The sequence below is a fragment of the Paramormyrops kingsleyae genome, chromosome 5, assembly GCF_048594095.1.
Source record: "Paramormyrops kingsleyae isolate MSU_618 chromosome 5, PKINGS_0.4, whole genome shotgun sequence".
Taxonomy (NCBI): domain Eukaryota; kingdom Metazoa; phylum Chordata; class Actinopteri; order Osteoglossiformes; family Mormyridae; genus Paramormyrops; species Paramormyrops kingsleyae.
Genome location: NC_132801.1, coordinates 11,921,029 through 11,945,055, shown reverse-complemented (window position 1 = coordinate 11,945,055; position 24,027 = coordinate 11,921,029). Strand labels below are relative to the sequence as shown.

At 48.7% G+C, this 24,027-nt stretch overlaps 1 protein-coding gene across 3 annotated transcripts in view; it reads left to right on the top strand.

The window, feature by feature from the left end:
- Window positions 1–24,027, top strand: part of LOC111848080 (testis-expressed protein 2) — a 41,883-nt gene that overhangs the window by 6,500 nt on the left and 11,356 nt on the right. For all 3 annotated transcript variants that reach the window (XM_023819837.2, XM_023819819.2, XM_023819828.2), the window contains 6 exons: window positions 9,385–11,002; window positions 17,658–17,858; window positions 18,538–18,892; window positions 20,951–21,165; window positions 21,541–21,684; window positions 22,264–22,363. In XM_023819837.2, the coding sequence (XP_023675605.2) occupies window positions 9,410–11,002; window positions 17,658–17,858; window positions 18,538–18,892; window positions 20,951–21,165; window positions 21,541–21,684; window positions 22,264–22,363 (2,608 nt within the window). In that variant the 5' untranslated portion in view covers window positions 9,385–9,409. The remainder of the gene's footprint in view (window positions 1–9,384; window positions 11,003–17,657; window positions 17,859–18,537; window positions 18,893–20,950; window positions 21,166–21,540; window positions 21,685–22,263; window positions 22,364–24,027) is intronic.

Here is a 24,027-nt window from a genome sequence, read left to right as displayed (position 1 = left end):
CAAAACACCCCAAGAATGCAGCGCACGGGGAAACCTCAGCAGGCGGCGCATGCCACAAGCAGGAGGGCAGGAGAAACAGGCCCAACGAGTCGAGCCACGAGAGCCGGGAGAAGCCGCTCACTGTCCACCGGGCAGGATGAACAGGGACGCTGCGGCACGATCTTCTATCCTTTAGATAAACAGCATAGGGGAGGGGAGGGGGGGACAGGGGGGCGTGAGGAACCTTTCCACTTTGTCTGATCAGTATCACATAGTCTCAGTCAGGGCATTGTGACCCTCACAAGTACAGACCCCTTGAAGAGGAGTGGCAGAATTCCCATGATCCCGCAGTGCGCAGGTGTCCTCCCTAATGATCTGGGGACGTGGGGGAGGGGGTGGGTGTATTTAAAAGGATCATGGGTGTCTCTGATAGTCACACCCGTTTGATTCATGCAGGGCTGAATAAGGCCCTTTTATCCGGTGCCGGCCTGCGTAACAAGCTCCAAAACAACAACAGCAGGTAGTGAGAGGCTCCAGTCTAGGTCACAGGCACCTTGGGCTATTAGGGCACCCAGACCAGCCGGTTTGCTGCATCTGTGATTCTCCTGTGTTGTCGCGCCCAGGCGTCCACTAGCGTACCTCGGGCGTGTCTGCTGCTGGGGGGGCCGGGCACCGAGTGAATAACTCTGAGTCATGCAAGCTTAGCCAAAGGGTCAAATAATGGGAATTGATTATTTTTTCGTTCCTTTTTTGGTTACAGGAGTCAATGTGCCTATAAATATCTGCCCCCCCCTCCGCCAACATAGTCTTTAAAAAGAAATGGGTGTGGGAGGCTTCTCCGGCCCGGGGGCTCACCGTGACGCATTTCCTGTGGCCGCTGCTGGGGAGCAGCAAGGCGAGAACGGGATCAGGAGGGAGGAAACCTGAGCCGGGCGCGGAAGCACCCGCGGCTTGTCGGGACGCCGGCCAGCCCGTGTACCTCATTCAAGCATAATGAGGCCACTTTGGCGAGGCGGCAGCCGCCGTGCCCGTTAATCGAGGTGAACATGACGGCCGGGGCTCTCGTCCAAGGCCAGGCAGACAGCAGCGCGGATCTGTCAGCCAGAGATTCCGGTGTCCAGAGCAGGGGCCCCGCTACAGATTTTGGGCCCCCAGACCAGTTCAGTTATGTTCCAGATTGTTTAGGGCCCCTGTCACTCAGGAGCCCTTGGATTTGTCCTGACTTTCTCCCCCCTCTATGGTGAGTCTGAACCATCTAGCACATAAAAATGGCATGGATGGTTTCAGACTCCTAATAATTTTGACAGTCACCCCCCCCCCCCAGCCCATATATCATTATTGCATTACTACTACGTTTCATTCAGTCTGTTTTTGCTGAGATACTGTGACCACTGTGGCTGAAACCTGGAGTGTGATGGGGACACGGTGGATGGGGGGGGGTTAGGATGAGCACTGACTCTCCCTCCCTCGCCCTTACCGAGGCACTTTGAGACCTCATCTCTAAAGGGGCCGTTGTTGCTCCTCACCCCTCTGTCTGTATCCGACAGCTGCACTGTCCGGCCCTTTTACTGGGTGAAAAATTGCCAATCCATTATGGCAGATTGAACGTCAGCACTCTCCTGACTTCTTCCTCTTCAGAAACCGCTTCCCAGTCAGCCGACCCATTAGGATCGTGTCACAGTCATTAAACTGCGACCGCTAATGTGGTGTCCTCATGTAAACCCTTGAGATGGGCAGGAAGTTGTAAGTCTTGCCCTAGGTGTCTGTAGGGGGAGTATGGAATTGTTTTTAGGGGTGGGGCTTTGTTAAAATACCGTGTGACTACCCCTGCAATGTTCCGGCATCTGCTGAAGAGCCTGGAGATACGGCCAACGCAGTGCCCACTGGGTGAGCCTTTTGGACCATTCAGTCTATCTGCCCAGTCCTCCTTCCCTTCACCTCTGACACATCCTGGTGAAATCCCCTCTGCCAGATGCCCTTTGACTCCAATTCCACGCTGTCTTTTAGCCCTTAATCCGCATTCATCCACTTACCTCTATCCCAAGAACCAAATGTTTTGAGCCGCTTTTTTATATCTAGCTGTGATCTCTGATGGAGGGACTTCCTCCCGTTCTTGGAGGTGTAGGTCGCAGAGTCGCCCGACTCCCACTCTTGCCTCGCAAATCGTTTTCTTCTGAAAACACCTCATCCTGCAGGTGACCTTTTGCTCACAGTTTCGTCGAAGGTGACTCCTGGATCTTAGAAGTGAAATTTAGTGTTCAGGGGGGTGAGTTTTTTTTCTTTCTTTCTTTTCTTTTCTTTTTTTTTCTTAGCACATGGTAAAAGTGTCTGCTATCTTGTGCCCAAACTGGGAGAGCGCCAGACGTTTATTCTTTATTATACTTATTTAGCACTTTTACCAAGTCGGAGTACATTTACCATGGCTGCTGTGAAAGGTTGCCACCTGTGGGCTGCGGCTGCTAGATGGAGGCCAGCCGCCACATCCATGGGGCCGGCCTGCCGTGTTTCGCTCAGAGGCGGGACAGGAAGTGATGCGATGCAGGCCTTGTGGTGACAGTGGTGGTACAGACTTTCATGTTTCGATTTTTTTATTTTTTTTTCCAGGGTTTCTCAATTCCGTTCATGATTCTCCAACAGAGAGGACCTCTGACATTCACTGGAAATAGAATTAAAATGAGATTTTGTCAAAAAAAAAAAAAAACACGCTAGCATTAACTTAATGGAGGGGAATGTTAAACAAGCCCCGTTTGTCTTTGCACATAAAGTTTGATCAGTTGGCTGAAAGATCTCTGCGGTCAGATATACTTTCATTTAGGCTGCTGCTGAATAGCGAATCGACTTTTTCTCCTGTCCTGATTTAAAGTAGTATTTTTTGGCTGGATGTACCTAGAAGCATTGTCCTTGTTTGGGGTCACCCTCACCAGGCAGGCAGTGGGCACCAAAAAGGTCTGACGTCCCCACTCTGATGCCCTCTTACAAAACTCTCCTGCAGCCTTGTGCTCCCATCTTGTTTTTCTATGTTTCTATGTTTGATTTCACTTTGTCTGCCGCTGCCTCTCAGACTCGAACCTGGAGCAGCATCACGAGTCGGCAGTGAACGTCCCTAAACACGTCTGCAGAGGCAGCCCCCAGCCCCCGGGGCTGTAGCCGTCACCCTTTGTCTTCCTCTTACCACTCTCCCTCTCAGCTCCTTCCCTTCTCTTTTCTACAAAGCTGTTGAGTGATTCACTGTGAAGTCACATCCTTTATGCGTCCGCGTGTGCGTTCAGTACAGTTTTCCCCTACCTCTTGTGTGTGACCGTGCATTACTGTATGGATGCATTCATGCCCAGCAGACTCCTTTCTCTTACTAGGTGTGGAATACTATATCCCTCCCCCCAACGTCCAATGGCAGCATAGCGATTCACTATGACATCATCCTTAGACGGTTTCGCACGCGCATGCTTTCAAGTGGCCTTTTCGTTTACCCGCTGGTGAAGACTGCGGCATGATGGCTTCCGCGTCAGAGCCCCCCTGTCCCGAAAACCGCAGGGACGTGCCGCCCTATGGCTTGACTGCCCACCCGGCGCATGCTTGACCTTTATTTACACAGCGCCTTAGCGCTCCGAGGTGGTGCAGTGAGCGTGTTGGCGAAAGGGCAGCCAGATCATGGTGGCCATGCCACGCTGTGTCCTGGAGAGCAAGCTGCCTCTGACCTCCCCAGGAGCCCCGGCTGTCTCATCGCTGCCCCCCCGCACTCACACGCTACGTCAAGGAGGCGTCGTACTCTGCAGCGTGGTCTCTCTCCCCTGCCACCTGCAGCCCTGCACTGCTTTCGTGTTGGGTAGTAAATAAGGGTCCCGGTCCAGTCCTATTTACATCACCTGCTCATTCTGCCTTCAAAATTGCTGTATTTCTGTGGACAGCAGATTTAGAGAATGACAGACTCTGGAGGTGATTGGTCATCCTTCAGTAACTCAGTGAATAGAGATCATTAGCGGGAACCAAGGAGTCGAGCAGATCAGATCCCAGATCAGATTCAATAACATCTCATATGGTGATGTTAGCATCCCTTTGAAGGAAGGTGTCCGTCTGTCTGTCTGTCTGTCTGTATCTGTCTGTCTGTCTCTGTCTGTCTGTCTGTCTCTGTCTGAGTGCGACATCTTTTCTGCTGTCAGCGAGAACAGGTACCTGATTCTGAAGACAGTCCCTGCAGAACTGAAAGACTGTTCTGGCCATTGTGGGTGTTATTGGTGATGTTGGCCGGCGGGTATAATGCCTCCTTACTGGTGTAAAGATGGTCTCGCTCCCCATTGTCACAGCGTACCATCAAAGGAACTTCTCCTGTCTCGCTTTGATGCGTGTATCTGGGTCACGAAATGCCGCCTGATATCCGGCAGGAAATAGAGCCCTTCCTGGGAGTTTTGCTTGAAAGGGATTTGGTGACGACATGAGGAGATTTGATCATTTCACCTGTTCCTCATTTACAGCTGTATAAAGTCCTGCTGTATTTTCATCATCACTGGGCAAAACGAAGCCAAAAAGGACTCTATCCATTTATTGCCGTTTGTGTTGACGCCTAAACGGTAATCTGTGTTCATTCTGCCGATTTTTGTCTGTATCCTCCCTCTGTTCCTACCCGTCTGTCACGTGTTTGTTCTGTCTCGCCCTGAGACATCTCAGATGGTTATTAAAGCATTATCCCCTAAGACCCAAGTAAAACTTGGTTGAACTTATTGTCATCAGTTCTCTTAATTAACTGCTTCCAGATAACGCGATTTAGAGGTGGACCATCTTCTGTCGAGCCCCCGTTGTGACATCTTTGGATTAGCGCAGTGCTTAGTTACTCCTGATGTGTCCCAGGTCCAAATAAATGCAGCTACTTTGGCATGAATAGGGATGAGCTTTTTTTTTTTTAAAATATTAACTGCGAGTCGGTGGCATCGGAAAAAGCCCCCATGACGTCTGCCTCAGGTGGGGGGGTGGAGGCGACCTCAGGCCCAGGGAGCTTGTTTGGTTGGCCCTTCTGCTGTGTGTGACTCAGTCTCCCATCAGGAGGGTGCAGGGTGTCGAGCCGCACAGATGGACACCCCCTCGGCGGCCCAGACACGAGGACAGTCTGTTGCCTTTCACGCTTCCCTCACGCTCCTCTTCTGGGGATTTTTACAACAATCTTCTGATCAAAGAGCCCATGTTGGCTTTTTTGTTCTCCTTTCCTACTCTTTCATCACCCCTGCCCAAATCAGTCATTTTCTTTTTGCGTTTGGTCTCCTTGGGGGGGAGGGGAGGGGAGTGTTGTGTTTGATCCACTGGTCGTCCTTGAGTTCCCGTACAGCAGATGTGTGCTGGGTATTTGTGACAGGGTACACGGGGACCATCTGAGGTCCAGAGTTATGAGTAGCTTCTGAACCTGCTGCTCTGGACCGTTTTCCATACGTGTCCCTGGTTGAGTCCGCCCTGGAGGTTGGTGTTAGTGGGGAATGGTCATGACTCTTCCTGCTGTGGCCACCTGGACACACACGTCTGGGAGTGGTGTGTGTGTGTGGCTTAGCGGGTTAGGACTCTGTGCCTGTGATTGGAAGGTCACTGGTTCAAATCCCAGGGGTCAGGAGAGTGATGTCACCGTTGGGCTCTTGAGCAAGGGCCCTTAACCCCCAGTTTCTGCCAAATAAATCTAGATGGAGCAGTAGGGACTGTTTGGTGGCCGATGACCAGTTATCTCCTCCTCTGTCCCACCTCAGAGTACCGAACACGGCCGGGGTCCACACGTGACCGGATCTGTTTCAGCAGCCTGATCCAGATGGGCTGGTCTGGTCTGTCTGCCTTGTGAGATCAGAGCTACTTCCCTTCAATCCTGCACAGCCAAAACTGCTGTCTGCCCTTAATTAGTGTTTTGCAGTTATCGATAAGTGTGGCTCTTGTTCCCATTACAGTGAATTAGAAGCAGCTTGTGGAATGTAAGCTTGGTGCCAGACGGCCAAAGAATCTCTGATTTGCAGACATAAAGACAGATAATTTCATGCGAATATTTAATTTATTATGTAAATGAGTTTACAAATATTTTTCAGTCTGTTCTGTTTTGTCTGTAATCTGTCTGCCTTCTGAAACATAACAGAAAACCCAAGGCTGCAGGTAAAACAGACTTAAAGCAGTAAGGCCTCATCACTGTTGAGTTAATGGATCTGTACCCAAACAGTTTTGCTCCATCACCTTACTGTCGAGCTCTGGAATTACTGTAGAATTATCTTACACGTGATTGTGAGGGAGAGGGTTAGCCTAAACATTTCACCCTGGTATATGGCATATGACAGCATTTAAAAATAAATAAATAAATAAAATCATGTAGGCAACCGTAAACTCCAAAAAAAACAGGATCATCAGTATAGAAGCTGAGCACTACGGAAACAAGGAGACAACTCTTCAAAAACTACCTGTCACTGCCCAATCTGTGGTCGCATGCGCACTAAGATTGACATGTACTGTGCATGCTGCATGCTTTGTTTTTGTGGCCTTAACATGTGCATGCGCATAATTCTTTGACTTTTTTAAAAAAATATAACTTGTGAGCCTCCAATCATAGTTAACACTGTGCATATCAGCTTCATAGAAAGAGGAGCGTCTATTAAAAATAATACCTTTGGGATTTCTAAATATCTGGGTATGCCGTAATACCATCATACCACCCATCCTAATAAAGACTTAAGCTCACAAATCCAGGACTGAGCTCGGTATTGTGAACGAAATGCATCTGGGCTAATTGCAGCCCAGCCAATAGCTGCCAAGTTAAGTCCGTCTATTAGGATCCATGGTGAATGTCTGTCTGGTAATTGACGCACACAAGCGCCTTGGTATGCATCTCTCAGGCTGGACATGCACACAGCTGTGTAGTTAGGCCCTTTTAGATGAGATGTTCCCTTCTAATCTGTGCTGCAAACCCTGCAGTGCCCACCAAAATCTGCAGTGCCAGGAAAAGCAGAATCCAGACACATTCATTAAAATTTGGCATGATTACCCCTAATTCCTGCCTCTTTTTTTAAGAATTGTTTATTGAATTTTAGTAATTAAAAAATTTTAAAGTGAGTGTAGAAGCATCATTACGGATATAACATCTACAATCCTCCTTTGGACAGTCTTCTGTCCTTATCCAGCTGCTGTTTATCGAGGCTGTTAATCAGTAACCACTTCCTGCCCACCTGTGTCATCATCCTTCCTGATACTGCATCACCCAAAAGGCACCTTGGGTAAATGGGCCCAAATTGACACGTGTCACATAGCCTATTGGCCTGCAGCAGAAACTGTAATATATAGTGTTAAATCATCACTGAAGCTGATGTACAGAACAAGCAAAGTATGTCGTTGCACAATAGAACTTATCAAGAAAACGTCTTTGGAAGATCTTTTTGTAGGTGGCAAGATCATGCACTGATGTGTGCAGTAAAATTGTTTAATTTGTTTTATTTAATTGTTTTATTTAATTTTGTGATATTGGCAATATGGGATTTAGGTTCAGCGCGCACATTCAGCGTGTCACAATGCATTTCATGCGTTACAGAACACGTCGGCTGTTTCTTCAGTTAAATGTTTGAGGGACCATTTCCGTCATTTCCTGCCCCAAAGCTGCCCCGGCAGGCGCCCTGCGGGAGATCACCTTTTCATGATTGCTTCATGCTGGCAGCCGTTGATTGCGTCGAGCGGCTGTAAATTATTAACGACGCCTCAAAGCAGGAGCTGTTAATCAGCGGCTGAGCAAACAGCAGAGGGGCGGCTTGGGCACCGCGGTTCCTGAGCTGACTGTGTTCCGGCCAGATGGGCGTATTTGTCATGAGAATCTGACAGTAGTTCCAGCGTCGCCACCAAAAATGACCCGAGACTTAAGTCATTGTTTCACGTCCCTCTACTTCGAAATGGACGGTGCAGATGATGTCGCCTCCCGCAATATCCCACAGAGGAAGCTCCTCGCTTTGTTCTCCTCTCCGTTTTGTCCTCCTATCCACAGCTCTGTTCTTTCAGGGCTGTGCTGTGCCGGCCTATGATGTTATCGTGATGATGTGGCTAATTGGGTGAGGCTCTTCACGCCCGACTCTGCTTGCCGTCTCTTTGCCGCATTCGCTATGGGTGACCAGGAGCTGGAATCACATGACCCCACATCACTAATCAGGGGTCCAAAGTGCGTGTCGGCAGTCTTGGACGAATGGAGATAATTTTTTTGTCAATATTTACCCCATTTCAGCTCCTGTACACAAACCTTTTCAGAAACCTGCTATTTTCTAAACTTTGAAAATGTAAAATTCCCTCATGCTATGACCAAGAGAAGCAGTTTGATGAATGGATGGATGGTTATTCTCAATATTTATTAGGTTGTGTGTGTATGTGTGTGTGGATCATGTATATATTACTTTGTGGGGGCCAAATGTCCCCATAATGTTATTAAAAACCTGTTATTTTGACATTGTGGGGACCACCTTTTTGGTGCCCACAAGGAGAAACTCTGTTTTCTAAAAATGTAACGGCAATCAAAAAAACTAAAAATGCCAAAAGTCTTATGTTTTGTTTGGTTACTTATGGTTAAAGTTAGGGCTGGGTAGCGGTTAAGGTTGTCATTGTTTGGATTAGGGTTTTGCCCATAGAAATGAATGGTGTGTGTGTGTTGTGGATAGGTTTAGCTACCTTGTGGGGACCAGTTTCAGAAACATTGTTCAGGCTCCCCACGTCATGCGCACACTGACATTTCTTCTTTATTTCCTGATTTATGGATTATTGTGGCATGCAGGTGAAACTGTTGCGAAATTTTTGTTGTAAACTGCATTTACTGTATTTGTTTAGGAAACCAGGCTTGAAATGTTGTATCTGGCTGCATTCTCCCAGTGTGCTATGAGTTGGTGAAATTCCCCATTGTGTGTGTGTGTGTCCTGACATGACTGGCTTGTCCTCGGCTCTGCACTGAATAAGCAGTTAGGAAAAATAGGTTAATGGCTCGATGAATCATCTCTGTTTATCATTAGCACATCCAGATCGGTTGTCATTTGCCTGGTGTATGTATAACATTGTAACATTAGCCTATTATTGCTTCTATTTTTTTCTGAAACCTCTGACTAAAAATGTAGGAGTCAAGTGAATTGCTTGCTTCTGTTGTTCTGAAAAGAGATAATGAAAGGCTTTGAAAGCTTACAGGAAATAGTGTGAGAACAAAACTAATCATTTTCCAGTTAGTGACAGTTTTTATGAAGCTTGTCTTGCACATCTTCTGCTGTGGTTGGAGATCGATTTCGCTAATGAGTAGATGCACCAGGTGGCAGCCAAACGATGGCTGCAGTGATACTGTCGCGATGTGCAGTTGAGTGACGAAAGGCAGACCATGTGCATCATGGTGGCTGCAGTGTGAGAGGCCTGTTCTAAGCCCCGCCCTTCCTCCCTGTTCCCTCCCAGGTTGCCGGGGGTTCGCGGCACTGCAATGACTGCCCGGAGCAGCAGCCATGCCGGCAGACTGGGTCCCGTGTCCACACGGCCGGCCGCCGCGCCCAAGCTGCAGGTCCAGCGCTCGTTGTCGCGGGAGACCATCACCATCCACTTCTCCGCCCTCGGCAAGGAGGAAGAGGAGGAAGAGGATGAGCTCTATGGGGTCGGCACGTCCACTTCCGCTGCCGAGGGCCTGGATTATGAATCCCACGGCGTAGTTACGGCTCTGGAGGCCTGCGAGGACCTCCAGTTTGAGGGGAGCGGCTCGGACTCCTCAGTCCCCTTGAGCGAAGCGGCAGTGCTGCCAGTTTCCTCCACCACGCTCCCCCCTGTCTCCGGGCCCCAGCAGTCGGCTCCCCACTCCCAGAGCCCCGCCCTCTCCATTTTGGCCAGCTCTTTTGACACCCCCTGCAGTTCTACCACGGTCAGCTCCTCTTGGCCCTCGGGACAGAAGACGCCAGCCCCGCCTCCCACCCCCTCCTGTGCCTCCTCGGGCTCCTCCCCCTACAAATCGGCCTTGCCTTCCATCGACAAGCCCTTAATGAGCCTGGTAAAGTCCCTGTCCACGGAAGCAGAGCCTCGGGAGGGCTTGGCCACACCCCCCACCGTGCGCCACCGGCATCTGATGAAGACGCTGGTGAAGTCACTGTCCACAGACACCTCCCGGCAGGAGCCGGACGTCGTGCATTACCGCCAGCCGGACTCGCGCCTCAACCTGCACCTGTTCAAGCCGTTCGCTCAGCCGCGGGTCACCGTGGCGGGCGACTCCAAGACGGCACCATCCTCGCCTCTCACGTCGCCGGACAGTCGCTCCTTCTTCAAGGTGTCGGAGGTGGAGGCACGCATCGAGGACACCAAGCGGCGCCTCTCCGAGGTCATGTACGAGCCCCTGCAGCTGCTCAGCAAAATCATGGGCGACGAAAGCGGGGCCTCAAGCGGCCCCAGGCACAAGGCACTGTCCTCCAGCGCCTCTGAGCTCTGCAACCTGGCCAGCATTAACGGGCACCTAGAGAGTAACAACAACTACAGCATCAAGGAGGAGGAGTGCGACTCGGAAGGAGAGTGCCTGGCAGGCGAGGAGGCCCCCACAGCCGGGGCCCCGGGCCCTCGGACGACCACGTTTGCCCTGGAGAAGTGCTCCATGTCGGCTCTGGCCCGGCAGGAGGACGAGGAGTTCTGCGAGCTGTATAGCGAGGACTTCGAGGTGAACACCGACACAGAGACTGATGGGGATGGGCAGGAGGAAGTGGTGCCCGCCTCTCCCTCTGCCCGCCGGGTCAGCGCCACCGCGAGCATGGGCGCGGGCGCCCGTGGCAGCGACGAAGTCGAGGAGGAGGAGCCGCCGCCTGCCATCCCCCAGGCCACCCTGCTTGCCCTCACCATCGCCATCTATGGCTACTTCGTGTTACCCCTGCCCACCTACGTCGGTGGGATGCTGCTGGGCGTGGCCCTCGGCTTCATGTTGGCCATCGGCGTCGTGTGGCTGGCGGCCCCTGGCCGGTCGGGATCCAGGCCCCGGCACAGGAAGCTGACGGCCGAGCAGTGGAATGTGGCACGCTTGGACATAAAGGAGCCCAGCATGTTCAAGGTGGGTGAAGACCAGGCCGCCTCCATCGTAAACCAAGGCGGCCGGGGCGGGAGGGTAAATCTGCCAGATGTGATGTCATATGACCCTTCTGCGGGTCTGTCTAGGAATTAGGCTGTACAGGAATTTCCTGTTCTGGTGTGTTAGTCTGATGAGAGAGAGCAGGTTTCTGTCTGTGATGGCGTTCACATTAGTATCTCCATATGCATCAGTGGAGGAGCTGGTTTATGACTTGTAACCATTTAGCTGCTGCTATTTATATTGGTCTCTGTAGGAGAATGTGGTTTGGGGGGAGGGGTGGGCTATCCCAGGGGGCATTGAGCGTAAGCCAGGGGTTCATCCCAGATGGCATCGCAGGGCACATTCACACAGTCAGATAGAAACTGGAGGACCCAGAGAAAAAGCTTCACATACGTAGGATGGGACGTCAACCCCCAAATGAGGAGGTTTGGGATGACATTGCTACCCAATGAGTCACCATGCGCCCACATTATTACCTCATCAAAGCTAGTCATCAGACCTTGTTTGGTAAGTGTTACTTTTAAAACTATTATTTTCCCTTGTTGATAAAAAGGCTATCGCAGCTGTAACCCTAACCCTTAGTGAACCGGAGCTTTTTAATTAGGGCTGGGCGATATCACATCGATATTATACCACGCATGCTCAATAATGACCAGGGCTTCAGGTGAAGGGCGAAACGTCTGGACGGCAGCTTTTCGGTACTATACGGACGTTTATTTATGCTAAGCAGTTTAGTAGCACGGCTAAAATATTAATGAGCCATTTTATGACGCCCAAAAGTTAGTAATCAGTATAAATTCCGCATATACTTATGTTTTAGTAAACATGTCCGATTTTATACTGCAGAAAGTACCACTGACGCCTTTTTACCTTGCTTATCCACAATATCTTCTCTTTTAAAAGGTGTCGTGACTGCTGAGCTGTTCCTTTCTTCACTGCCTCTTCATTGCATATCGCACTGAAGTATCCCAAACCATAGTATACCAAAACAGTATTATGTGGTGTGCCCCGCTACAGTGCATATTGTACTGAAGTATCCCAAACCATAGTATACCAAAACAGTAATATGTGGTGTGCCCCGCTACAGTGCATATTGTACTGAAGTATACCAAACCATAGTATACCAAAACAGTATTATGTGGTGTGCCCCGCTACAGTGCATATTGTACTGAAGTATCCCAAACCATAGTATACCAAAACAGTAATATGTGGTGTGCCCCGCTACAGTGCATATTGTACTGAAGTATACCAAACCATAGTATACCAAAACAGTATTATGTGGTGTGCCCGGCTACAGTGCATATTGTACTGAAGTATACCAAACCATAGTATACCAAAACAGTAATATGTGGTGTGCCCCGCTACAGTGCATATTGTACTGAAGTATACCAAACCATAGTATACCAAAACAGTAATATGTGGTGTGCCCCGCTACAGTGCATATTGTACTGAAGTATACCAAACCATAGTATACCAAAACAGTATTATGTGGTGTGCCCCGCTACAGTGCATTATTATACTGAAGTATACCAAACTGTAGTATACCAAAACAGTATTATGTGGCATGCTCTGCTAACCAAATTGTTACTACTCTGCTTACCAAATTGTGGGTGTAAATAAACGTCAGTCACCTGAAGCCCTGGTGATTATTGAGCTTTCGTGATATAATATCAATGTTATATCGCCCAGCCCTATTTTTAATTGGACTGGACAGCCTGTGAGAGAGCTGCTGTTTGAAACCACAGAAGCTGATTTACTCTTCAACACCTGGTTTTCCTATGCTATTAATTAGGAGCTAACATTGAACCCTAACTGCAAACCACAGGTGATTACTCAGTTAGATGGCACAGATGCCTGGATGACATTACTTAAAAGTGTTACCTCAAAGTAATAAAAGTATTAATGTGTTTATAACCTCACTATATAAACTTTTTAGAATAAATTAAATTTAATTGGTTAACAGCATTACCATCTTATGACTCCATCCTATCAGGTGTGGAGCAGGTGCTGAAACATCTTTATCCAAGAAATGAACATCTTTGCTTGCCTTTAACATTAATGACTGGGGTATTGTTGATGGTTTATGGTAATTCTTGGTAGAAAGCCAGCTCTCCTGGAAAGGCTTTTGCTCAGTGCAACGATTAAGTCTAATTGTCTGTTTTACTGCATTTTACATCATTGATATGTATACAGATTTACCTTTTATTATGTGTGCATTGATTTTCTCCGAATGCTGCAGCTAAACATGGAAACCTGTCAATAACTGATTGCTGCAGTATTCTCTAGTGTGAGGCCTTCGCTACATTTTTCACTGCCTATTTATTGTAGTCAGACTGGGTCCGAAAGGGGGTGAGGTGAGAGTTGGGCCCCCCACCCCAAAGGAGGGATGAATCCAGGGGTAACGTTCCATCTGAACCTGCCGTCTGGTCGCACAGCTAATCATGTGAATTATGGAAGCCTCTCGAAGGTATCTTGAGCTGCTCCACTCTTTCAGGTTTATTACAGGCTGACAGTCGTCTGATTCGCTTGCTCTGGCTTCCTGTTCATTTGCTGGGGTGGCTTTTCTAGACCGTTCTGTGTGACAAAGGCTTCTCTCGACTGAAGAAGAAAAAATAAGGAAACGACGTGGGGCCCGCCAGACTCCAGTCGGAGTGCCAAGCAGCACGATATTTTTAGGGATTTAATGAGAAAGGGAAGGGGGGAAGCTTCCGTGACACGATTTTGTCTTTACGGATTTATAAATAGGCATCTTATATAAGTGCGTGGAAACAGAGGTGGATCAAAACCACAGGCAGACAAAATCTCAGAAGCATGACCGCCACCCCCCACCCCCCCGGCTCTTCCTGACCATGGTCTTCCCAGTCTGAGGAGCCAAGGACCTTCCGGAAGGCTGCAGTTCAGCCCTGTATGATGCTTGTGATAGAATTGCTTCTCACCATTAGGTCCTAGAAAAAACTCCATGCTTCCTCCTTACTCCTGCTGCTACGTGGGAGGGGGCTGATATCATAAATGGGTTTATTGGCATCGATGTCCCCCTCCAGGCCTCGTTTTCTTTGCCTGATTTACAGCCCTCTTGCCTACTGCGCCTGCCCCGTCCTTGTGAGGAGAGGCTCGCTGTGGTTGCTAGATGCACACTCAACTCCCGTGGATTTACTGTCCCCTCATTTCTGTTGTGGAATCTGCCTAAAGCGAAATCGAATCCGACCCTTTAGAGGCTTGAGATTTCTCTTGGCGCTCCTGCTTTATAGCTGATTGGCGGGTACATTTTTCTCAGAGCCTGATGACACAACTGGAGACCTGCGCCGTGATCTGGGCACAGGAGGCGTGGAAGAGTGATACAACCGAGCACTTCGTTAGAGCCCAGGTGGACTGCCAGCACTGGAGGGCTTGATTTACTATGTGCAGAGAGGAAGCAATTTTGCCACAGTAAATCGTTTTTTTTGTTTGTTTTTAAATATAAAACAATAACACTCCATGTCTTTAACTCTAGAAGAGATTGAACTTCCAAAGGTTTGCTTTTCCATTTTTAGTGACTGAATCCTCTTTTTGAAGGCTCATGCTATGGATCTGAAGCTGTCATCCTCCATAACGTCACTGTCAGGGTCACACTCCAGAGTTCCCCTTTGGCCAGCGCTACTTCCGTGATTCAGACACGCATGACAACATGTGCTGGGGTGGTGGTGGGGGGGTTTGTGCAAGCAGCCAGTTCAGAAGGCGAGTCATACCACAGCAGATCTTCTCACATGACAGCTTTCAAAAGGGCTCCTCCAGATCTGTCCTTTTCAAACACACACGATGCGTCACCCACACCTGTCCAGGTGATGGTGGAGTACTGAGTCCCTTCCTGTTTGTGGGCAGAGTCACGTTCTAAACCTCTCGCTGACTGCAGTCCTTTGACGGCGGGGGGGGGGGGGGTGATTCACAGCTGAAGACTGCTCACGGCCTCATCCGCCCTTGCCCACCCTAGCGCTCCTGTGAGCCAGCCTTGTTGCAGAATCCCGCATGATTCGATATGATGCTGTGTATCCAATTATGTGAAAAATCAAGCCCTTCCAGTTGCAGGTTTAGTCTCAATGCCTAGGAAACTGCTGTATTCCTCAGACAAGTGTGCCCAGCGATAGATTATCACTCTCAAGCAGGAGTCTTTCCTAGCCCCCCCCCCCCCCCCCCCCCACACCCCAAAAAAGTCAGCCACGGTGACTAATGGGTGTTCGCTTCGCCTCTGTGTCCACCGACGGGTCAGCGAGCTGATCGATTTTCACAGCCTCGCCCTTGAAGAAGGCCACTAGGTTAATGTCCAGACTCTGTTTCTCTTTTCATGGGACCATTTAGCTCAGTTTCCCTTTGAGTTCATATCATAACTACCCTTTCTGTCTCAGGTCATATTTGTAGTGATAGTTACTGAGCAAAGAGGAAATTCATTCATTTTGTGCATTTTGTACAATGGGGTCTTTTTGCTGAAGAGATTCAGGTGAACCGCCCTGCTTATGGGTGCAGCCGTAGAGCCTGTTTTGGGACACAGTCAGCTTTTTGGTTGCAGTTTCTTGGCCACTGTGGAACCTGCTGCCCCAAATGTCACCCTTGCTGTTACGGTCGATCGACCCCTTAGAGCAGAAAAAGCCACCAGATGTGATCCCGCCCAACAAATCCCATCCTTCGTGTCCTTCAACACTAAACATTTACCGGCCCTAAACGGCCGGTGCTGCACGGTCTCCTGAACGGGGAGTGTCTCGCTCACACTCTAAGCAGCGTGTCAGGAACCTGCATGCTCTGTTTGTCTTCTGTCGTGCATCTTCAGATTGTGATCATTAGGGTTCCTCTCTCAATCATATTACCTTTAACTCGAGACCCATTACCTTTTGATATCTTAATTTTAGAGGCAAGTGGCTGGAGGTATATATTATATGAGATATTCTTTTAATACATTGTTTATTAAATATGCAAAGTCTGAACCTCGAAGAGATCTATCACAGATGTTCCCTGCATGGCTTGTACTCCAGGTCTATTTGGTCCTCCTACTATGTTTCTAAGAATGAAGATAGTAGCTTCTACCGTCCCATGCATGGTATCGTTTGACCATTTGTGTCATTGTTGCAAAGCTTTGAGCTATGAGGAGCCTTCTGGACTTGCTGCCTTATTCCTCCGAGTCGCTGAGCAGCAGCACTCCTTCTGGGACTCGAATGGGTAATGAAACAAAGTCCTCCACCACCATATTAGTATACTTAGTACTCTGAGCATAACCTTGCTCTGATTACCATATCAGTTTCACTCAATAAGTGTCAGTATAGTATAATAACATAAACATTAACACACATTTCAATCTCAGCATATGGTGCCCAACAGTATGTTATTCTGTTTACGTTGATTGTTTATGGAAAATGAAAAGTAGCCGTTGCTTAAGAGATTGACTGGAATAGTGGGATTTTTGTCTCGCATGGGAATACACGGCGTTCCAATGGGTGTGAAGGACATCTATGGAATTTGGATAAACAGGTCTGCAAAGTTCCTACGCAGAAGTGTCACAATGGTGGATCTTATTACAGTAAGCGAGCATGGGAATGTAGGGTATTGTTCATGGTGTCAGCTGACAGGCCTGAGAGATTCCTGTATACTAAACATTGCAGATGTTCAGGATGACCTGCTTTGTCGCCATATGGTATTGTGTTCACCACTTCCTGGCACTTATGGTATTCTAGGCATGCAGCTGAAGGTAGTACTTAAGGTGCTATACTATTTGGACCTTAAATACACTAAGATTCTGGGACAGTTTTTTTGCAGGCAGTTATGACCTTCAATAGCTACAGCAGCTCCTTCTGCAACTGTCACTTGTCCAGTTTCTAACTCCAGTGCAATGTATTTTTTTTTTGTATTTCTCTTTTGTTATTTTATGTCCTTGTACTACGGTCTGCAGGAAATATGCAATAAGAATTTTCACTGTACTACATGGCAATAAAATAGCCTCACACCTCGATACACCCCGATCAGCCTCACATTCAGTACCGTAGGGTGTCGAATGTGTTACCTTTGGTTGTTTGTGCAGAGCTTCATTTCCTGTGAAAGGCTTTGAACGCAAACACTGAGGTTATTTGTGGGTGAGGGCAATTTTACGGAGCAGCGTGTGGATGTGTCCGGTGCCTATTGTGGTAAAGTGCACCGTGCGGTACGGATTCTCCTGGAACGCGGTGCCCCGGGGCCATAAATGGGGCTGGCACTGGCAGCTCGCTAAACGGACTCCTAGGGGCCGAAATTAAGGCAACAGGGGCCCCGAAAGTGCATCTCAGCGACGGCGCCCAGGATCGGCAACGCCATGGCTTATATTTAACTGAAAAAGGCAGGTTTGTTTTCACTAGGTACCAACAGTAATGTGTTTGCCCCCCCCCGAAAAAACAACAACTAAAAAAACTATTGATTCGATGCCCTCCTTGGTTTGTCTCAAGTTTTACCCTCTAAGCCCTTTCAAGATAGAATACAGACCTGTCCCTTGGTCTTCCTGGTGACATTTCTTAGTGAGGCATTTTAGTTTTTCTTTTAAAAGCATTTCCATCTATTCTGGTGTTGACAGTTCTGAAAGCGTGAAAATGCCGTGCCGTGTCGTGTCTCACGCTCTCAGTCCGCACTTCCTCCCCCGTGTAACCAGGGCTGGATGAATGAGATCCACAACTACGACCCGGAGACGTACCACGCCACTCTGACCCACTCGGTGTTCGTACGCCTGGAAGGCTCCACCCTCCGCCTCTCCAAGCCCAACCGCAACATCGCCCGCCGGGCCACCGTCAGCGAGCCCAAGCCGGACATCACCTACATCAGCCAGAAGATCTATGACCTGACAGACAGCAAGGTGGCCCTGCTCTTTATTTTGTCAGCTTGGGTTTGTGCCGGTGGAGTCAACATGATGTCATCTTAACTGCTAGTCTTCCTAGTGACCCTTAGCTCGTCTGTTTCATCGCTTTTGTCTAGAGCAACAGAAGCATGCATTGTGTATGATTTCCCCTGGGTTTGTTAGGGATAGGTTATGTTTATTAAGCTGTTAGTTCATCAGAACCCGATAGTCGCCTACGCTTCAGCCTGTCTGTGCCAATGCCAGTTGTGACTGTTAATTACATTAGTGATCAGTTTGGCTGAATACTGAAATACGGGCATGTGCACTCAGGACCCCAGACCCGATGACATGATCGCGAATGGGCGCTGATGGGGATCTCTCATAACGCTAAACAAACCCCATTGGCTGATTGCATCTGGCCAGCTGATCATATGACACGTTTGCACACGAGCGTAATATGGGTTATGGCAATTTGCTCCTCTTCTCTCTCTGACGGCACAGAATCCCTTATACATAAACTTTCAATGGCTAGATTTTAACACACGATTGTGCCGTAAGAAACGCCCTTCACATGCCCTTCTTTCTAGAGTATAACCTGTTGAAAATGTCATTATTGGTCTCCTAGTAACGCGGGGAGCTGAAAGCTTTCCCCTTACCTCCGAGAGCCTCATTGTGAAACAAGCAATTTCTCAATCAGATATATCTGGTGCCCCCAAGTCTGGCGCGGAAGAGGGTGTGGAACAAAAAGTACCCGATCTGCATTGAGCTGGGCAAGCAGGACGACTTCATGTCCAAGGCGGAAGCGGACAAGGGGGACGCCGGGGAAGAGAGAGCCACTCCCGCAGAGAAGGAGGCATGTGGGACGGGGGAGGATGCCAAGAGGGCCCCCGCGACACAGGATGGGGCGCGGGCGTCGGTCCACAAGGAGCAGACCCTCTACCTCTTCGGGAGGACAGGTAGAGAGAAGGAGGAATGGTTCAGACGAATGCTGGTGGCATCCAAGCTGAAATCAGATGCCAAGAAGCCTACCAGTCTTCCTGCAAGCAAGAGTGGTAAGTATGCAGGCCGCCCCTTATGCTGGCCTTCAGCTGCTCAGACCTGGCGTTTAGACCTTGGGTCTTGTAGAGGGGGAGGAGAGTTCAAAGTCCTACACAGATCCGGTCCTCTGTTGGACTTTTTTCTTTTTTTCTTTTTAAGTGGAAAAACCTGTTTAACTGGACCAGCAAGGCTTCTTAAGGAATGATGAAAGGTTGCGTTTTTTCCAGCTGATCCAGTCTGCATTACAGGGAGCAGTGGGAGAACTTTGAGGAAAGAAGCTCTGTGTGTGTGTGTGTGTGTGTGTGTGTGTGTGTGTGTGTGTGTGGGGCCAAGCAGATGTTGAAACGCAAATACTCCTGAGCTCTGAGAGCCGTGCGTCAGACTAGGCAGGGACAGGTGCTCGCCTTGAGTCGATGTTAGTCAGCTAAGACATCATAAGGGGGGGAACTGTGACGATCACATTTTATTGCATTGGTTGTATAACCATAGCCTGTTGTGCTGGATGTTACACATTAGAAATGAGTGCAACTAGTGACATGGTTTAAGCGATAGATATTTTAGGCTAGATGGCAGAGCCTGGGGGCTGCAGACCAGCTTCTGCTGTTGCTCTGTTGCTTTCACCTCTTTTATGTGGGTCTACTCGCCACATACTTTGACCTCCGTACCAGGTTGGTTTATATCCGACGGCTTGCGCCTTGCACACCCTCCCCGCCAACTTTCCGCGTGACACATTTCATGCCATTTCCCTCTACGTCCACTGCGAAACGCATGCTAACAATGGAGTCTTGTTTAAAGTCACTGAGCTGTCCTTGTGCAGCCTTGTTCGCTGTTGGCACCGGCCCAGAGGCACTCAGTATCTCTGTGAAACAAAAAAAGAAAAACAACATATTTTATGAGTCAGTAGCTGGCTGCATATTTTTCATGCATCTTGAGCTTATTTATCTCAGTGCACACATTGTGTTGCGGTAAATTTAGCTAATGGCCAGGTGACTGTAGCTTGACCCAAAAATTAGCATTAGCATAGGCTAGGGACAAATGTCAAACAAATGAGGAAGCCGGGTGTTTTTGGCCTCTGAAGGTCACGTTCGTGTTCTGAGGAAATGAACGAGGTGTATAGCGGCACTACACTGAATTAGGCTGTCCAAGTGGAAGCAGGGTGCTCATACGTTGAGGTAGACGGTCCCTCTTACATTTCTCAGTCACTTGGGCTGCAGCTGTTACATTAAGCATGTTGGGCATTGAGGGTCATGTGACATAAACCCTCAATGATTACTATGTGCTTTGGCCGCCTGCATGGATTTGGACAGGGGCACAAGCCTCTGTGATCCTTACCCCCTACACGAGGGACTCAATTGTGGCTCAGTTGTGTTCCTTTCCTCTGTTTAGGAATAGGAGGGCAAATAATTTTAGCTTTCTTACAGATACCTGTAGGGTGTAGTGGTGGAAAGGTCTGGAAATCTAGCTAAGGGTACACAGGGAACAATGGCCAGCCAGCCAGGGGGGGCATGGGGTGCACCACAAATGATTAATCCTTCAACATGACTGTAGCCCACTATTGGCCGTAGGTACAATATGCATGAAACCACCTTCCCCAAATCACCACTAGGCTTTGTCCAGGGGTTTCAGTTGTCGGTTTACAAGAAAAATGGATGTTAATGCAGCCGGGAAGACTTATGTAGGTGTTTTCAAAATGGGTAGAAGTTCTAGACTAGAGGTCTTGTACAATGGTGATACATAGGCTCAGGACAGCAGGGTTTACCATTGAAAATGTCTTTGTTTTTTCTCCCCCATATCTCTGATGTATGCCGCACCTTAAAGGAGGCAGACCTCACCCTCCCAGCTCTCTGTCCAGGCTGAGCTCAGCCAAGATGGTGGCCTGATTATAGTCAGTCGCTCAGCAGCCCAAGCCTGGGCCTCGGTTGCCTTTGAGACTCGGGCTATGCAGCCCGCCGCCTGCCTGCCGCCGTGCCTGTTGCTGGCTCACGCTGAGCATGTTCGTACCTTGAGTAGGGAGCAGAGGCCTCGTGAGACGTGAGAATGTTCACAGCGGCACGTTTCGTCCTGCCCTGCAGCCATGCTGACCACTCACAGCCGCAGCAGCAGCAGGGGCAGCCTGGACGAGCTGCTGGCCGGCCAGCCGCGGCAGAAGGATCTCGCGGGCGGCGGGCGGCAGAAGATGCTGCTGGACTACGAGGTCTTCATGGCCAAGTACATGCCCCCGCAGCCAGGCAGCCCGGCTGGCAGCCCCATCCACAGCGCCGAGAGCAGCCCTGGAGCGGGCAAGAAGGTACCGAGGGCAGCTTGAAAGCTTGGGGCGGGCTGGGTGTGGACGTTGAGTGGGAACAGCCCAGAGCAGAATGAGCTTGTGTATTTCCAGCTGATTTTAAGCCTTTTGTTTGGTGTCACATCAGGTTAAGGCTGATTCATGGCTTCAAATGAGCACATCAGCTATAAAGACAAGGAATCCATCCATTTTAGTGGAAAATCGAGTTACATTTGGGAAGACTGTGCCCCTGTGGAATAGAATTAAGTGTTTCACCCCACTTTTTCAGCGGTCATTCATTTTTGTCAACATGGCTGACTATGAAGAAACAGTTATGGGGAAAACACTTCTTTTCATTGTAACGTAAGCTCACATTTGCTGCCTGTGTTGCTTCCCCAGCTGCCCAGTCGCCCTGGGCCGGAGGAGGAACCCGTGGCTTGGGTGAATGCTTTGGTTGGCCGAATCTTCTGGGACTTCCTGGGTGAGAAGTACTGGGCTGACATGGTGTCCAAGAAGATCCAGATGAAGCTTAGCAAGATCAGGGTGAGTTGCCTGAAGCCCGTTCGGTCAGTTGTGTGTATTTGAACAGTCGCCCCTTTTCTTCAGCTCCACCGCTCCCCCCTGTAGTCTGAGCCGGAAGTGACATCTTTCGTATCATAGAGTGAGGGATGTCAGGTTTCATGTTGCGCTTGAGAAGGACCAGCATAATGGTTCACTCAAGGGAAGCTCAAGAGGAGCTTTGGGGGGCTAGACCACAATCCAGGGCGGGACTAGAACCTGGCAGACAGCTGAATCTGATTAGAGTAGGTGGAGTTTAAATGTCAGACAGGGGCTTTTAAATGTCACCGTGTCTGTCCTGCATTAGTCATTTGGAACCATGCTACTGTGGTTGTCTTCCTTCATAGTTTCACAGTGTGCCCCAGGAAACGATATGAGTAGTTTGATTCTTGCTTTGACCCTCCGATAAGCTGCAATTTCAATAATCCGATGTCCCTCAGTGGCTCATGCTTGTTGCTCTCTTACTGTTCGAAAGCTGTGATGCTGTGATCTCTGCTAGACCTCAGCCATTTTGAGCCCCCACTGTCTTTTGAAGTGTACGGGTTTCGGGGTTCTGTCTTGTAGCTGCCGTACTTCATGAATGAGCTGACCTTGACCGAGCTGGATATGGGTGTGGCCGTCCCCAAGATCCTGCATGCATCTGAGCCCTCTGTGGATCATCAAGGTAACTCCCGGCAAGCCGGGGCTCAGCTTCACATATGCTGGTATTATGTGGGGACAGTCTGGGGCAGTAAGTGTTTTTTTTTTTTGTGCTTTGCATCCCATTAATGGTTAATTTAGTTATGGCGGAGTTGTCCAACTTGTGCCCTTCTGAAAAGAACTTAAGATAAAATAAGACTAAGCTACGTATTTCAAAACAAACTACTACCATTAGATGTTCTGGTCAGGTTTAGGTTTGATCTAAAACAAGGTTTACGCAAACATTTCCTGGTATTTGCTATCAACAGGCATGTAAGTCTTGAGGGGGAAAACTGGGCTAAACTGGACTTTTGACAAACTCAGCTTATGACTTTCTACATTAAAGATGGACTAGGATGCTGCTGTTGGTGCTCGGTCTCTCACTTCAGCCTATCGGCCATAGCAGATGGGTTCGAATGGCTCCGGACTTCCAGTCAGGTGGTACCAAGGTCTACCATTGGTTTAGTTTTTGGTGCAATACTAAAAGATTCTGTTGTACTCTGCAGTGAAGTAGTTAATCTAAATGTCATTAGTGACATTTCCATTAATAGGTAAACAATATTCTGTTTTGGAAAATGATTTGCACATAAAGACCACTTGTTGCTGCTGTTTTTGTGGTCAGTTGGCTGTTGTGGTTCTCAGCAATACAGAATCAGCCGGGAGACACAAAGCCCCCCAGTATTCCCATCTGATTAGTCACCCATGGGGCAGGGGGGGGGGGGGGCGTCACGAGTCATTATCCGTAAACGGAACCATGGCAACGTCAGGCACACTGCGATTACTGGGCACACGCACCCCGCCTCCTGGCTCAGCCCGATCCAGTCCAGTCCGCCTCGGTGCTGACACGCCTCAGATCTCCTGACAAGGGACAGCTCTTGCACTGTCAGATCCGATTCCAATACACAACTGTCAATACCAAAACAGGTTCCAATGCAGCAGCTCTTTTCATTTATATATATATATATATATATATATATATATATATATATATATATATATATATATATATATATATATATATATATATATAAAAAATATAGTAAAGGCAGATGAAAAACTGTATGCCAAAAAATCTTTAATTAGGCTACTGGTAAAACACACATAATGTACCATTCCACCTCGTTTGTTACGTCTTGATTTTGAGGCATTCGCAGTTCAATGTGAATATCTTCCAAGAAGATACACAAGTGGCGAATGCTTAAAATGCCCCACAATTTGTCCCCCACTGGCATCAGCGTCACTTACCCCTCATTGCGACAGCAGCCCCTCGTTTATCACAAGCTGTAGTGAGTGTGCAAGTAGCCCAAGCTAGCGACTCCTCGCATTGTCTGGCATAATCGTATGCACTTTGTTTAGGGGGATTTTCCACTAAACGCTACTTCCACCTCTCAAAACTTTGTTTGAGATTGCAAATCGCTGTGCTACTAGTTACTGTTAAAAGCATAAAATACGTCCAGATAGTCAGCCTCTTATCTGATGTTCTTAGGCTCCTCGTACCGCAAAGGGTATGCGCATGACGTCACAGCAGGCAGAAGTCACCACGCTCACACCCACTGAGTGGCAAACAAACAGCTGAGTGGCAGCGTTAGCGTTCAGCCTGAATGCCACAAGAAACACATCTAAAATGGGAAAGAGCTGTCGTGCGATTGA